We start from the raw sequence: 14,004 nt of genomic DNA, 5'->3' as shown, positions 1-14,004 counted from the left end.
AAAAACCTAAAATATACTAGTTTTGGTTATGTGGTTAATATCACTGTTATGACTGTTGTTATAACAGTTTTGGTTTGTACTCTGTAATCCAGTCTGAAGTTTGGCGGGCACTTTAGCAAAGCTCCAAAGCAATCAAAATAAGGTATTTAATAGCAAATATTAATAGTAAACATTGTCAATTCTTTATACATATTTCCTTAAAATCAAAAGTAAGTAGATGCTGGCTAGAACTGTAAGTACTTTCAGTAGCAGCAACATAGATAGTGTGGCAAAGAATTGTCAATAGGTAAATTTAACTGAATTACACAAGTAATGGGTAATTTATGTCAATCTATCTAATTACTTAAACATATTACACGCACTTTGCTTTTTTATTTCATGGAATGGGCATAAGATAGCTAACGAAGTGAAAGATGCTGCTGTATTTTTAAATAAAGATCAACGGTCGCACACAAATTGCTGAAAATATGACGTTACACTGTTAAACTAACCTAGCACGGCCTAGTATAGCTCAATCGTGGTCACGAAATAAAACCCAAGCATGTTGTCTGTGTTATCGATAACAAAATGTTTTTAACAGAATTGCAAGAATACCAAACATGAAAATAGTCTAAAAAATACATTTGGTTATGCGGTCACGCTGCATTAAACATACAATATCTGTCGCGTTGTCAAATTGCTAAAACAAGTTGTTTTTTTTTATTTACTTCCTTCTTGCCAGACAAGGTAAAGAGGAATTGATTTAAGAAAACAAACATAATGGCCAAGAAGGACGATAAAACGCAGGCTGCCGATGAGGTAAGTTAAAAACAGTGTTTACCGGCTCGCTTTGGGCCTCGATTTATTGAACACGTCAGTCGCCAACTGTGCCTAATGTATACAATAAATGATTTACAGCTGGTTAAGGTGAACAAGTGGGATGGATCTGCAGTGAAACACGCTCTGGACGACGCCGTGAAGACTTGCCTGCTGGGCGACCGTCCGCAACTCAAGGAACAATTCGGCTTGGTCAACACTCGCTTAGTGCTCTGCGCCCTGGCCGTTGGCGTTGCCATAATGGCCCATGCCTGGGATTTCACTCATCCGTTTCCCCAATCAAAACCGGTGCTGCTTTTCAGCGTGCTGGCCTATTTCGCTCTCATGGGCGTTCTCACGCTTCATACCACATTCCGCGAGAAGGGCACCTTTGTTGTGGCCGTCCAAAAGGATGCCGGCACCAAGGCGTCACGCACCTGGGAGGCCAGCTCCGACATGAAGAAATATGACGACAAATACATGCTAACACTCGGTGTGCGGGATGGGCGTGGCCAGCGTGAACAGACGAGCATCAAGTCGTGTGCCGCCTTCATCGACGCCAACGGCATCATTCTCGACAATCTGGTGGCCAACGAGGTGAATCGACTCTACAATTCGCTCGCAGCTGAAAAGAAGGACAAGTAGCTTCAACCGCCCCCGACGCCAACGCCGCCGTCACTCACCCAGTCGCTGATTGTCTAAAAAATTTGCCGCTTTTCAACGATTTTTGTGTGTTTTTATTTCATTCTCATTAAATTAATTATAGTAAATACACTAATCCTTATACTTTAATTTCTTTGTAGTCTGACAAGAACTACAGCAACTATAAAGCTGTGCGATGGCATTGACATACCAATGTGCACACTACCTTTAATATTAGTCTATGGAGAGAGTAGTGCGAAAGATCTGAATTATATATACATATACGCCTTCTACTCTTGTAGACGTTGCTTCCGACTCTGCTTAAGTTGATTATATCTCATTCTGGCCAAAGGACATAGGACTTAGTGCAGGAATCATATATGTATAAATTAGACAGGCTAACAAAGCTTGTTGAAATCTGATAACCAAGAACCAAACCTTGTCAAGGGCTTTTTTACCATATTTTATAGCTGCTATATAACTGATAAACCGTGGCAGACTATGCACACAGATTAGAGAAACCCAAGAAATCGACTTTAGCGCACAGAGTTTCCAAATACTGAAATCGAATCGCATTGCTCTATTAGGTCAAGTTTTTGAGCTATGCTGGACTATCTTTGAGCTCTAAGTGTGCTGAGCCCAAATACAAATTCCCTAAAATATAGTTTTTACTTCAAAATACCGTGTTGTTTCCGAGATACATAGGTAAGAGCGAGAGAGGGGCAGTTATAGGATAGCTAATCAGCTAGCATAAACGATGTCTCGCTGACTAATAGAGACTTTAACAGATGTAAAGCAGTCGCTGATGCGAAAACGAATGCTCTCTCTATATATATATAGTATCACTTGTATGAATACATCAAATTTATAATGTATTAATGATGGAATGTGTGTTCTATATGACAATCTTCAGTTTTGTTAACCATTTACTATATTTAGTGTTGTCTATGTTGTGGAACGGCTTGGAAATGTTATGTGTGCTAGGGTGAAATGCCTCAAGTTCTATTTGCCTCCTGGTTTTGCGTCATGCCAGATTCGATTTGGTGCTTTTTATATGCAACAAGTGAACGATCAGTGAGATGGGAACACTTCCGGCCCCTTCTTCCCCGCCTGCCTGCATCTGTTGCTCAAGTTGAGCAATTTCAATTTGAAATGTTCTTTCAAAACAATTTCGAGCATAAGCCAAAACTATTTTCAAAACAGGTTTCATAATAAAATATGTTTTCTCTGCTCATTTATCAGGTACAAGAGGTGATAGACTAAGCGCAAACTAGAGATCATATTACAAACTAGAGATCATATTATTAAGCACTTCAGCCTGTATTTACATTTAAGAGGTTTCCCAAGGATGACAATAAGAAGGAACCTAGTGTAGCTTACTCAATTAGCTTAGTCAGTCGAGACTATGCCAAGCCAGAGAGAAGACATTAGAGAAGGAGTTATGCATAGCTTAAGAGCATATTCTGGTTTAGATTAGAGCTTATGATTATGGCCTGCTGCTGGCTGAATTCGATTCCAGTCTGCTGGTTTGGCCAACTGCTTTAGCCAGTTCTCGCTTAGCGCTCCCTAACGCACGGAAGTATCTTTGGCCAGGGATGGAATGCCATAGGTATACGAGGTAGCCTCGCTAGACTCACGCTTTGGCAGTGGGTCCTGTTGGCCCCAGGCCAGACTTGATGAACGACTCCTCAGCGGGCAGGGCAGAGCTCCGAGCAGTTGCCAGCTATCCGAGGTCACCAGGAGATGACGTCGTATGTGTGTGCGTGTCTAACGATCGTAGTTGGCCTCAATCTTAAGTAGTCGGGTTTGTGTTTTTTCTTCGCTTGAAATTTGTTGTTTTACCTTTTTCGAAGATCTGAGAGACTGTGGAAAGCACCGCGAAGCAGCCACAGCATGCAGATGACAGAGTTAAATTAGGCACTAAACAAATCTACAAGTACTTTCGGCCAAATCGAATACAAAATTGAATCTAGGCAAGGCTAGGGCTAGCAGGAGCTCGAGAGGTCAGAGTGCAGAGGGCAAAGGGCAAAGGGCAGAAGGGCAGAAGGCAGAGGGCAGAGGGATGCGCGAGATTGTGACGCTGCAGATTGGGGGCGCTGGCAATGCCATTGGCGATGCGGTGAGTAATTGTTGCTCATACGCCTGATCCACCGAGTCACACACACACACACGCGCGCGCACACACACACATACACACACTCATGCACAGTTCTGGCATGTGATCTCGCATGAGCACGGCGTGGACTATGCGTCGGGTCGCTTTGGCGGCACCAGCCAACTGCAACTGGAACGGATCAATGTGTTCTTCAATGCGACAGCCAGCAAGCGCTTCTATGCCCGATCCATTCTCATTGACACGGAAGCGAGCACCGTGCAGCGCTTGAGTGCCAGCAGCCAGCTGTACAGACCCGAGAACTTCGTTGCTGGCAACGAGAGTGCTGGTAACAACTTCGCACGTGGCTATCATACGGACGGGGCAGCGATTCTCGATCAGGTACTGGACAACACGCGACGCGAGGTGGAGTCCGTTGACTCCCTGCAGGGCTTCCAGCTACTCCACTCGATCGGCGGCGGCACCGGCTCGGGTCTGACGTCCCTGATAATGGAGGCACTGGTTGAACAGTATCCGGACAACTTGCTTTGCAACTATGTGACCATACCCTCGCCGAATATGTCCCAGGTGGTTGTCGAGCCGTACAACGCACTGCTCAGCATACCGGCGCTGGTTAACAACTCGCACTTGACCTTCTGCTTGGACAACGAGGCGCTCTTTCAGATCTGCAATCGAAATTTGAAGATCGAGATGTCGGGCCACGAGCATATCAACCATATTGTGGCCCTCACCATGTCGGGCATAACCACCTGTTTGCGTTTTCCCGGCCAGCTAAATGCTGGACTGCGCAAGATCTACGTGAACATGGTGCCATTTCCGCGTCTACACTTCCTCATACCGGGCTTCGCTCCGCTGGTCACCTGCAAGCAGCAGCAGTTCAGCAAGGGCACCGTCTCCGAGCTGGTGCAGCAGATCTTCTCCAGCAACAATCTGCTGTGCGCCGTCGACCTGCGCAAGGGCAAGCTGCTGACGGCCGCTGGCATCTTCCGCGGGCGCATGTCGCCGCGCGAGGTCGACCAGCTGATGACCGGCGTCCGCAACAAGAACCTCAATAACTTTGTGGATTGGATACCGAATAACATCAAGACGGCCATCTGCGACATACCGCCGCGTGGCCTGAAGATGTCAGCCACGTTCATCGGCAATACGACGGCGATACAAACGCTATTCCAGCGTCTGCTCGATGGCTCCATCTCGATGCTGCGCCGCAAGGCTCATTTGCATTGGTATACCGGCGAGGGCATGGAGGAGCGCGAGTTCACCGATGCCCAAGAGGAGCTTCAGAACATTATTGAAGATTACCGCGGCAGCGGTGGCGAAGGCGGCGCCGCCGATGGCAATGACGAAGATAGCGGCGATGAGGGCGCGACTACCAATGGACCCCAATGCACCTACTGTGCGGATTGAGCTACCGATTGTTATTATTGTGTACGACTTCGCAGTGCTTGGGTCGAATCTTGGAAATTGGCAATTGGCTATTGGCCGTTGGCTATTGGCTATTCAACTCGAAATGATGCACTGCATCCTATTTATAGCTGGCCAAAGTTCGATGCGTTTAGAGTTCAGCGCACCAGCCATGTGCAGATGTGTATTATATATAATATGTTATATATTTATATATTGATGTGTCCACATGCCGGCTAATGGGCAAAGGTGCAGCAAATTGTACGACTCTCTATTAATAAAATGCATAAATACATACAGATAGAGAAATACATACATAGAGATGCACGCAGATGAGGCAACGCTAACTAATGTGCCCGGCTAATCCGGCTGACTGAAAAGGTTTTTGCACTTGGGGTTGGCTATTTTTGGTCCACATGCATTCCTGGGATGCCAGCGTCGTCGCTCCGCTGCGACGGCAAAGATGACAAAAACAAAAAAAAAATACGATTGCTTTGCATCGCTTGGGCGAGGAGGAGCAGCAGGAGGTGGCAAGGGGGCGGGGTTGCTCATGAAAATGCAGCGCAAGTGGAGCACGCAGACACAGGCGCATGTAGCATAAAACATGAATATAGATATACATAGATATATATGTATAAACATAATGCGAATGCAAATGTCTAAATTAAGAATTTATAGGCGGCGCCTAAGCGCTAAAGTGGCGGCAGCTATGTTTAGATCAGCGCCCAATGTCCATTGCGTGTCAAGATTCCGTCAAGTGTAGAGCGCGTTCGTAGCTTGTTCTCCTTTTTATTTATTTTCCTTTTTTCTCACAATTTTCGACTTTTGAATTTCAAGCCGGGCCCGCGCAATTGTTTGAAAGGGCAGAGTTGATATATGTCAAGTCGAACGGCTAAAGTGCAGCAGGTTGGCACGCATGCGTTCGTTCAGTCGTTGTTAAATTGTATCGTTATCGCAGTGTCGGCTGAATAATAACAGTGCCACTTCGAGCTGAACAGCATTCTGTTAAATTAAAAATTTTAAAGATAAGCCATGTATTTGCAACATATCACCGCATATATAAATGTAACTGAATAAATAAAATATTGTTTCCTGAATATTGACATTTATTTATTTAAATTTATTTCAAAATTACTACAGCACTTATCTCATAACAGCAGCTTAACAGCTGTTAACACACTAGCTCTATCGATAATACGCGCCATTAAAACTAATATGTCATCGATAATTCAGAAGCAATAACAAAGCCGAACGAGGCGGACGTGTGACGCTCGGTGCGCTTAATTGTGAATTGAATTCGTTGTCGCCTGGTTTATATGTGCGCTGGGTTTGTGACTTTGTTATCTGTCGTTTACTAACTGACTCTACCGATTACCACGCGTGAATTTTTTTGTTTGTTTATGTGTGTGTGCTTGCATGCATGTTTGTCTATGGTACAAATTCAGATAATTTAACAAATCGAATGTGGCTTGCAACACAATAATTTTTTTCTTCCGATAATACCGCGCTTCGACTTCAAATATAATTTTCAATATTTCGCTTGCGAATTGAATTAGTTAAATGCAACAGCATTTCATCTAATTACTTCGTTTATTTTTTTGTATATGTGAGTTTTTTTTTGTGCAAAGTTGAACACACACATAAGCAAAGCAGCAAGAAGTTGCTGTGAGCTGCGCTGCCACAGCCGAAGTTGGCAGAACACGACGGTATACACCAACACAACTAGCATTGAGCGTATACGTATACACACCTAGATATGGACACAGACACAGATACAGCAGCCAGCGCAGCATTGACAAAGTAACGTGAAACGTGTTGTGTGTGTATGAAATTTGTTGTGCGTGTGCCGCGCGTTTAATTCAAATTTAAATGGTCTTAACATTTCAAGAAAACGAAAATAAAACACAAGACAAAAAAACGCAAATCGAAAAGTACAAAAACAGCAAACGCAGAGCCAAGAAATTTCCGTCACTGTTGTCGTTGTAGTCGTCGTCTCTGTTGTTGTTGTTGTTAGTGCATAGCATCCCTAGTGCTGTCACGTTTCAACTCACAGGCTGTTGCATTTACGACGTCGGCAGCGCAGCTCAAAAGGGCGCTGGAATTTCTCGGCTTCTGTTTTCCTGCTATTGCGACTGTTGCTGCTGCGTACAGTGTGACCAAAGCTTTGCGAAAAGCGCGCGCGCGCCGTGATCTTGTATTATTAACGCATTACGTTTTGTTATTTTACTTTTTGTTTTGTTTCGTTAGTAAACATATTTATTTATTGTATATGTTGTTCCATATTTGTGTCACAGTTTAAATTTCGCGCCGTCGTCTCATCGCATCCGCAACTACAATACAGCCTCTCTCCGCCCCTGCCACCTACCCACCCCAAAGTAAAAAATATTTTAACTTAAACAACAAAAAAGCCCAAACGAAAAAGACACAAGATCTAAATAAAAGCAAAAGAAAGAAGTGTTTGTGTATTGAGTGAGAGAGCGAGAGAGAGAGGAGAGAGCAGCTGCAGCTTGAAACATGTTTACCGAGGAAGGCATCTTTCCCATAGGCGATGGCCTGCTGGACGTTGATGCCGAGCGCTTGAAGGGATTACTTGTGTCGCATGACATCAACGAGATCTACGAGGTGGAACAGACGCCGTTTGCCAGGTGAGTGAGAAACCGGAGCACAAAACGTGTTTTTTTCTCTGCTTCTTCTTCTGTTTGCTGCGACTGCGGTTGCGGCTCAAAAAGTTGCCAAAAAAGCGAAAACTGCGTCTGCAACATGTCCAGCAAGCGACAAGCACAAAAATGCTTAAAGAAAGTCAGTCACTAGTCAGTTGTTTTTTTTTTGTCTTTTTCCTTTTTTTTGTTGCTTAAAAACTGAAATCTTCTGCGCAGGCGCCGCAGCAGCGAGCTTAAAACTTGTTTTTGTATTTTTCTGTGCGCAGTCGGATATCTGTATATGTGTGTGTGTGCAAGCTTCTACTTCACACACACAAACATACGCAAACAAAACACAAGCACTGAAAAACTTGCAATGGGCACTCTTTTGCACCGCTGTTTGCTGTGGTTGTTATTATTATTGTTCCTGTCTTTGCCTGCCCTTTGTGGCATTTGCTTTTGCGCATAAAAACAACGACAACAACAGCTATAGCAACACCAATACCACAAAGCAGCTGTTCCCGTTTGCCGCCTTCGCCTTCGCCGACTGACCCCTCGCTTCATTTTGCATTAATTTCGCCGTTGCCGTCGCCGTGCATTTTGTACGATTGTTGGTTGATTCGCTTTTTCGCCCTTAGTCTGTGACAGCCGTCGCAGTCGAAGTCGAAGTCGGACAACCTTTTCTGCTAGATTTGCATTTTTGCTCGTTTTTCATTATAATTTGTTTTGCATTTCGCTTTATGCCTTTTCCGCTTTCCGTTCCATCATCGGCAGTGGCAGTGGCAGTGGCAGCAGTTTGCTCATTAGTTTTTATTTGGTTTTTATTCAAAATCGTCTCGTCGCGTCTACCCAACTCCAATTTGCATAAATGCTTCGCCAGCTTTTTTCTACTTTACATTTAGTTGTGCTTATGTTTCCGCAGCAGATGCAGCAACTTCCTAGCGGTTGCTCCTGACCTTCTGTCTCTCTCGCTCCCTATTTTTAACTATTCTAACAGTTGCAATTATAGCAAGCTAGCCAGAGGGAGAGAGAGCGTGCAAAAGGAGCGACATTGCCACTTGAGACGACGCCTGTTCTTGTCAATCTACTTGCTCCGCTCTTCTTTCTATTCCTCTTACTATGCACTCTAGAAAATAAAGGAAGAAGCAGACTGACTGACTGTGAAGGTCGTTCGCTTCGCCTCAGTTGCGCTCTGCATTAAGCTCTCGCTCCCTTTCTCTCTCTCTCTCTTTGTCTTTCCCGACAATAGATGAAGAGACTAGCTTCTTTATCTGCAGCTCGTGCGTCTTTAAAGCTGCTGATAAGCGCACCAGCACCACCACGCTGATGGCGTAGGCAAACAATTTTATCAGCTATCGATGGGTTGATTTCGTAAGCGCGCAACCGAATCACGAAACGCAATATAATATAATCACACATACACGCATATAAAAACACACATATGCACACACACGTATATCAACAGATATATATATACATATAGAAAATCGTATCAGTTTTTTTTCTTTTTGGTTTGTCTTACTTAACTTGAACTGCAAAGCTTATCATATCATTTCGATTGTTATTTTTTAAACACACTCTACAGGTGCGAAATATATATACATGCAAACGTGTATACATATGTAACTGGAGTATGTGTATATCATTCCTGATTATAATATGAGTATCATTTGAAGAATTTCCAATGCAAGAAATATTTATTTTAGCCCATTCCATTGTTCTTTAATAATTTTTGGACTGTTAAATAAAAATTGAAAACAAAATAAAATATTTGTACATTGTTGTTAACTTTTAGCTCCACATAAAATATTTAGTTGATTTTATTTTGTTTTATAACAAAAATAAAACATTTTTGAAACAACTGTGTCTCGCTCGCTCTCTTTTGTCGTACGTAACATTTGTTAATTATATTAAACAGCTGTGCGTTAAATGTTAATTACGCTAAGCGCTGAATGAGTATAAACAATATTTTATTTATTTTACTTTTCGCTCTTATAACTGACAAACAGATATACTTTAAATTGTCCTACTTGAAAATATAACTGAAAACACTTTTCACTTAGTTTCTATGTATGTTCTAGGTTCCCGAAATCCCAACAATATAGTTGGATAACTCATCACAATCCGCTATTATACATAGTACAAAAACTATATCGTTAAGATCATTAAAGCGGATGGCTAATGAACAGATCAGTCATATTTTTTAAATTGATTTACACCTGTGCTCGAACGAATATGGAAGCCTTAGGGCATCGGCAAGTCGGGCATTCCCGACGAGAGCACGCTTCTTTTTCTTTTTTTATGGGTCGTTGCTTATCAACGCATTTTTGGAGCGTTTCTTCCATGCAAACAGAATTTTCGTTCGCCTTCGATTTTTCTTGGCTAAAAAGTTGCGTTTGTTAAGTTTTGGGTTTTTTTCGTTTAGTCTCAACTTCTGGGACAGCTTTTTGTGTCAGTTTTTATCGCAGTTTTTTCATTTTCTTTGTTTTTTTTTTATCATTTTCTGTAGATAAGCAGGCAAAAGGTTTTTTTTAAAAATGTTTTTCTGTATTTCTGTATTCGTTGAATTTGTTTAGTCAAGTTTATTTACGAGTTTTGGCTTAAACTTTTTACTTCGGAACGGCCGATGCGTAGCCAAATAGATCGTAAATGGCCCAGATAAAGCACGATTAGCAAATACTAAAGAAGTAGCAGAATCAGAAGAAGAAAAGCAAGAAGAAGACGTTGATGATGAAATATCAGCGACAATGTGAATACGATAATTACCTCTGAAAGCGATTATGCTACAAGCGGAAGTGTTTCTTCTTATAATACTTTTGTTATTATATAAATATAAACAAATAAATATTTGTTCCTTATAGAAATTCGCAAAAAGAAAGATAAGTCTCCTGATTTATGGAATGCGTCTCGTATTTGCATTTTAGGGGCGAAAACAGAAAAATTTATGTGGAAATTTCACAGAATATGATAAGATCATATTTGTTAGCTTCATCAAACATCTGAAAAGACATTTATTTGAGGCGTGATCGATAACGATAACATAATTTTGATGCACAGTTGACACTGAAAACTTAGTTTATCGATTTACACGAACTCAATCGATAACTGATACTTTCCTGATAATCTCATATCAAACGTGCGACACTTAACAATTCATTTAAAAGTAGAGATTAATAAATTGTCAATTACACTTGTTATTCACTTATCGATAGTTAATCGATTTCTTCAATCTGAAAAGAAAACATTTCTTAATTTGATCAAACTCAAAAAACTAAGTGCATATATTTGATTTATCATTTTATCGATAATTAATCGATTTATCAAATTTAAATGAAAACCAAAAAGTTAATACTAAAACGCTCGATTGTTGCTATTGATTGATTGTTAATCCATATTTCAGTTGAATGAGCTCTTGGCACTGCCACAGTCAATATCCCTTGACATATTAAAGAGCGTAGCATCGACTATTAATATCGAGCTGACATCAATCTGCCAATACACACAAATGCAAACAGAGACAGAGAGAGAGAGAAAGATAGAGAAAAGGAGGGGAAGAGAGTCAGAGCTGATATTTGACGAAGGGAAGACAGAGTCGAGGTAGCCAAAAACTAGTTTCGTTGACGCTTTGGCTACTAAAGAGGCTCTTGAGGTCAGACGTTTGAGGGCCATAGGAGCTATGACACTTTCCGAACACATTGCGGAAAGTCGAGGAGGCGAAGGCGTGTGTATTTTGCAAGGGGATACTTCAACAAAAGTTTGAGCACCCACCGGGCGTCAAAGATTACCCAACGAATCCACTTTCGCTTGCCGAGCGACAACGAGGGTTGAATGACGTCGTTGGCCCAGGGCGTGGGTTCAGCCTGTGAACCTCGCCTACGCACAAATTTGTTTGCCACGCAGCCACGAAAAAGAAGAAGATGAATAACCAAAAACAACAACAACAACAATCGACAGTCGACAAGCACCACCCACGCGCCACTAACGGCGGCAACAGCAAACCAAGTGCGTCACACACAATTTTGTGGCATCAGCTGTTTGCATTTTTGGGGGTTGATTGACTGGGTTAAGCTGCCTTCTTGACTGACATAGTTGGCTTTGAGGTTATGTCAAGCTAAGCGACATTTTACAACAGTAAATACCATAAATACACACACACACACGCACAGTGCAGTACGTATCTGTGTGCATAGAAATGTGTCCATAGCTCAGAAGGCGAATTAATTGAATTGTAATTTTTGTTCCGATCAACAATAGCAACAGAGAGTTCACACACACACACACACACACACACATATACCATAGGAAAAAGAGGTAGGCATTATGCAAGCCTCATACACTCAACGAAATAAAATCAAAAATAACTGACCACAACTGGACATTGTGCCAAGTCCAAGTCAAACTCGTGCTCGATGTGGGCCCAAAAGAAAAATAAGTAAAAAAAAATTACCTGCGAAACAGCTTTATTCACTGTTGCCATTTTTTTATAAATAAATTTGGGCCAGCAGCAGCAGCAGTGGCAGCAGCGAGCGTTGACTACTTCAATACATCATTTACTCCATAATTTGTGGAAGACTTGCTTCAATTCCAATTGGACCTTTTTTTTGGTTCAACTCATTTGATTGACGTGTGCAATTGTCAAATGTGTTTCATTTGCAATAGTTGTGCGTGTGCGTGTGTGTGTGTGTGTATATTGCTGTGGTGTTATGCATTTCATGACATGGGCCAAATGCCAGATTGACTTGAAAACATTTCATAACCAGCATTTCCATTAGATACACACTATAATAAGGGTCTTAAATGGGTATTACAGTTATGTTGCGCAATGTGTATCTATGAGATATATAAATATATATCACACATAGATTCTTGAACAGCTAAGACGAATCGGTCTGCCTATGATAAAAACATGTTTACATTGAAAAAGCTTCAACTCTATCTCTCTCTTTCTCTCCCTTTTTTCAGTTAGTAAATCGAATCTTTAACATTTATATAACTGTTCAAAATAAAATCTTATCAACTCGCTCCATTGGATGTTGCCAAACTCTGCGTGTGTTTATCAACATTTCAATTAGCTTGCCATCAGATTAGGGGCATTCCCTAATTGTTTCATTGATTTTACTATACCTCGCTTTGATCTTCCTGTCAGTATATACATATTTATTTAGAGCAGTTTTGCGTTTGCTATTTGCTTTTGTTCAAACGAGTGAAAACAAAAGAAAAAAGGAAAAAAAAATGAAGAAAAAAATGAATATAAACTCCAATCCACGTCTCACATTCCACATTTACACGCGCCCTCCCCCAGTCGGCCTGCCCCATTTGCTTCCTATAATACGCATTCCACACGATCCATTCACATTCACATTCACATTCACATTCGCAATTTGTTTATTTGTTAGGGCCAACGGCTAAGCAAATAAGTGCTGGGCGCGTTTTAAAACGCGCTCGCGTCTTTTTGGCGCGTTTGGCTCTGGCAAATTTGATGGTCACATTTGGGTATTTATGTGTTTACACTATGCTCGCCTCATCTGCGCATTTTTTTAACTGCCCCATTTGGTAGGCGGTTCCGCCCCCAGCCAGGCACTCCCTCGCCAAATGTTCGCATGACGAATACGCGTTTTTTAACCAAATTAATTTTCGAATTGCCATTTGGCTAATTAACAGCTCAGCAATATAAAAACAGACTGTTTTCTTCATCTTATATATTTTTATTATCAATTTTAATGTTTGGTTCGGTTTGTAAATGTTTGGGCAGAAAGAGGCAGGGAGGGAGAGAGTGTAGAAATATATATAAAAGAAAAGGAAAAATCTTTGTTAGTTAATTAGCGCGTTGACAACAACAGCCAACAGTATCTATATATATATACATATATATATATATATAAATATATATGTATAATCACAATGTTGCGCGACGCGCCGCATGAGCAGCAGAAGAAAGTGTAATCAACAATTGTTGTCGCTGCTGTTGCTGTTGTTGTCGCAGTTGCAGCAGTAGCAACATATCAAATGGCATGCAGAGATATCAGACAACAGTAACACAACAAGTAAACCAGCAACAATAACAACAACAATAGTAGCATCAGATCGCGCTCTCGCTCGAGACTTATCAAAATGTAAACATTTCCTTGTTGTTTTGTCGCTTTGCTTTTTATACCCTGTGCTTACTTCAAGAATAAGGGGTATTATGTTCAGATCTGCTATACTATATACTGTATACTACTTACATACTTGACATAATTTGACAACTAGAGGATCGATAAATATCGAGTTGTAAATAAAGTCTATAATAAATGCCTAATTCTAGTAGATTGAATACAGAGTATTTGCTAGTCGAGCTTACTTTAAAGTAAATTGTTTCTATGTCTGAATTTTTCTGTTTCCTCAGCAATCCTAATGTTCGATTAGAAGTTC

General features: G+C 41.4%; 3 protein-coding genes across 8 annotated transcripts in view; all 3 read left to right on the top strand.

Moving 5' to 3' along the window:
* The first annotated feature begins 614 nt into the window (after positions 1-614).
* On the top strand, positions 615-1,536 carry LOC111596637 (signal peptidase complex subunit 2). The gene is made up of 2 exons (XM_023310926.2): positions 615-798; positions 898-1,536. The coding sequence occupies exons 1-2, from the start codon at positions 760-762 to the stop codon at positions 1,438-1,440; spliced, it is 582 nt and encodes a 193-aa protein (XP_023166694.1). The 5' UTR covers positions 615-759; the 3' UTR covers positions 1,441-1,536.
* Positions 1,537-3,212: 1,676 nt separating this feature from the next.
* On the top strand, positions 3,213-5,239 carry LOC111596634 (probable tubulin beta chain CG32396). Its single transcript, XM_023310921.2, has 2 exons — positions 3,213-3,556; positions 3,647-5,239. Exons 1-2 carry the CDS (start codon positions 3,500-3,502, stop codon positions 4,955-4,957), a joined length of 1,368 nt encoding a protein of 455 aa, XP_023166689.1. The 5' UTR covers positions 3,213-3,499; the 3' UTR covers positions 4,958-5,239.
* Positions 5,240-6,183: 944 nt separating this feature from the next.
* Positions 6,184-14,004, top strand: part of LOC111592357 (death-associated protein kinase related) — a 59,486-nt gene continuing 51,665 nt past the window's right edge. The window contains exons 1-2 of one of the 6 annotated variants that reach the window (XM_030224298.1): positions 6,184-6,272; positions 7,249-7,599. In XM_030224298.1, the coding sequence (XP_030080158.1) occupies positions 7,469-7,599 (131 nt within the window). In that variant the 5' untranslated portion in view covers positions 6,184-6,272; positions 7,249-7,468. The other 5 variants (XM_030224297.1, XM_030224299.1, XM_030224302.1 and 2 more) reach the window with 5 other exon arrangements.

Source organism: Drosophila hydei, unplaced genomic scaffold (genome assembly GCF_003285905.1).
Source record: "Drosophila hydei strain 15085-1641.00,03,60 unplaced genomic scaffold, DhydRS2 tig00000477-arrow-arrow-pilon, whole genome shotgun sequence".
In the NCBI taxonomy this organism is placed as follows: domain Eukaryota; kingdom Metazoa; phylum Arthropoda; class Insecta; order Diptera; family Drosophilidae; genus Drosophila; species Drosophila hydei.
This window is presented reverse-complemented; position numbering and strand designations above follow the sequence as displayed.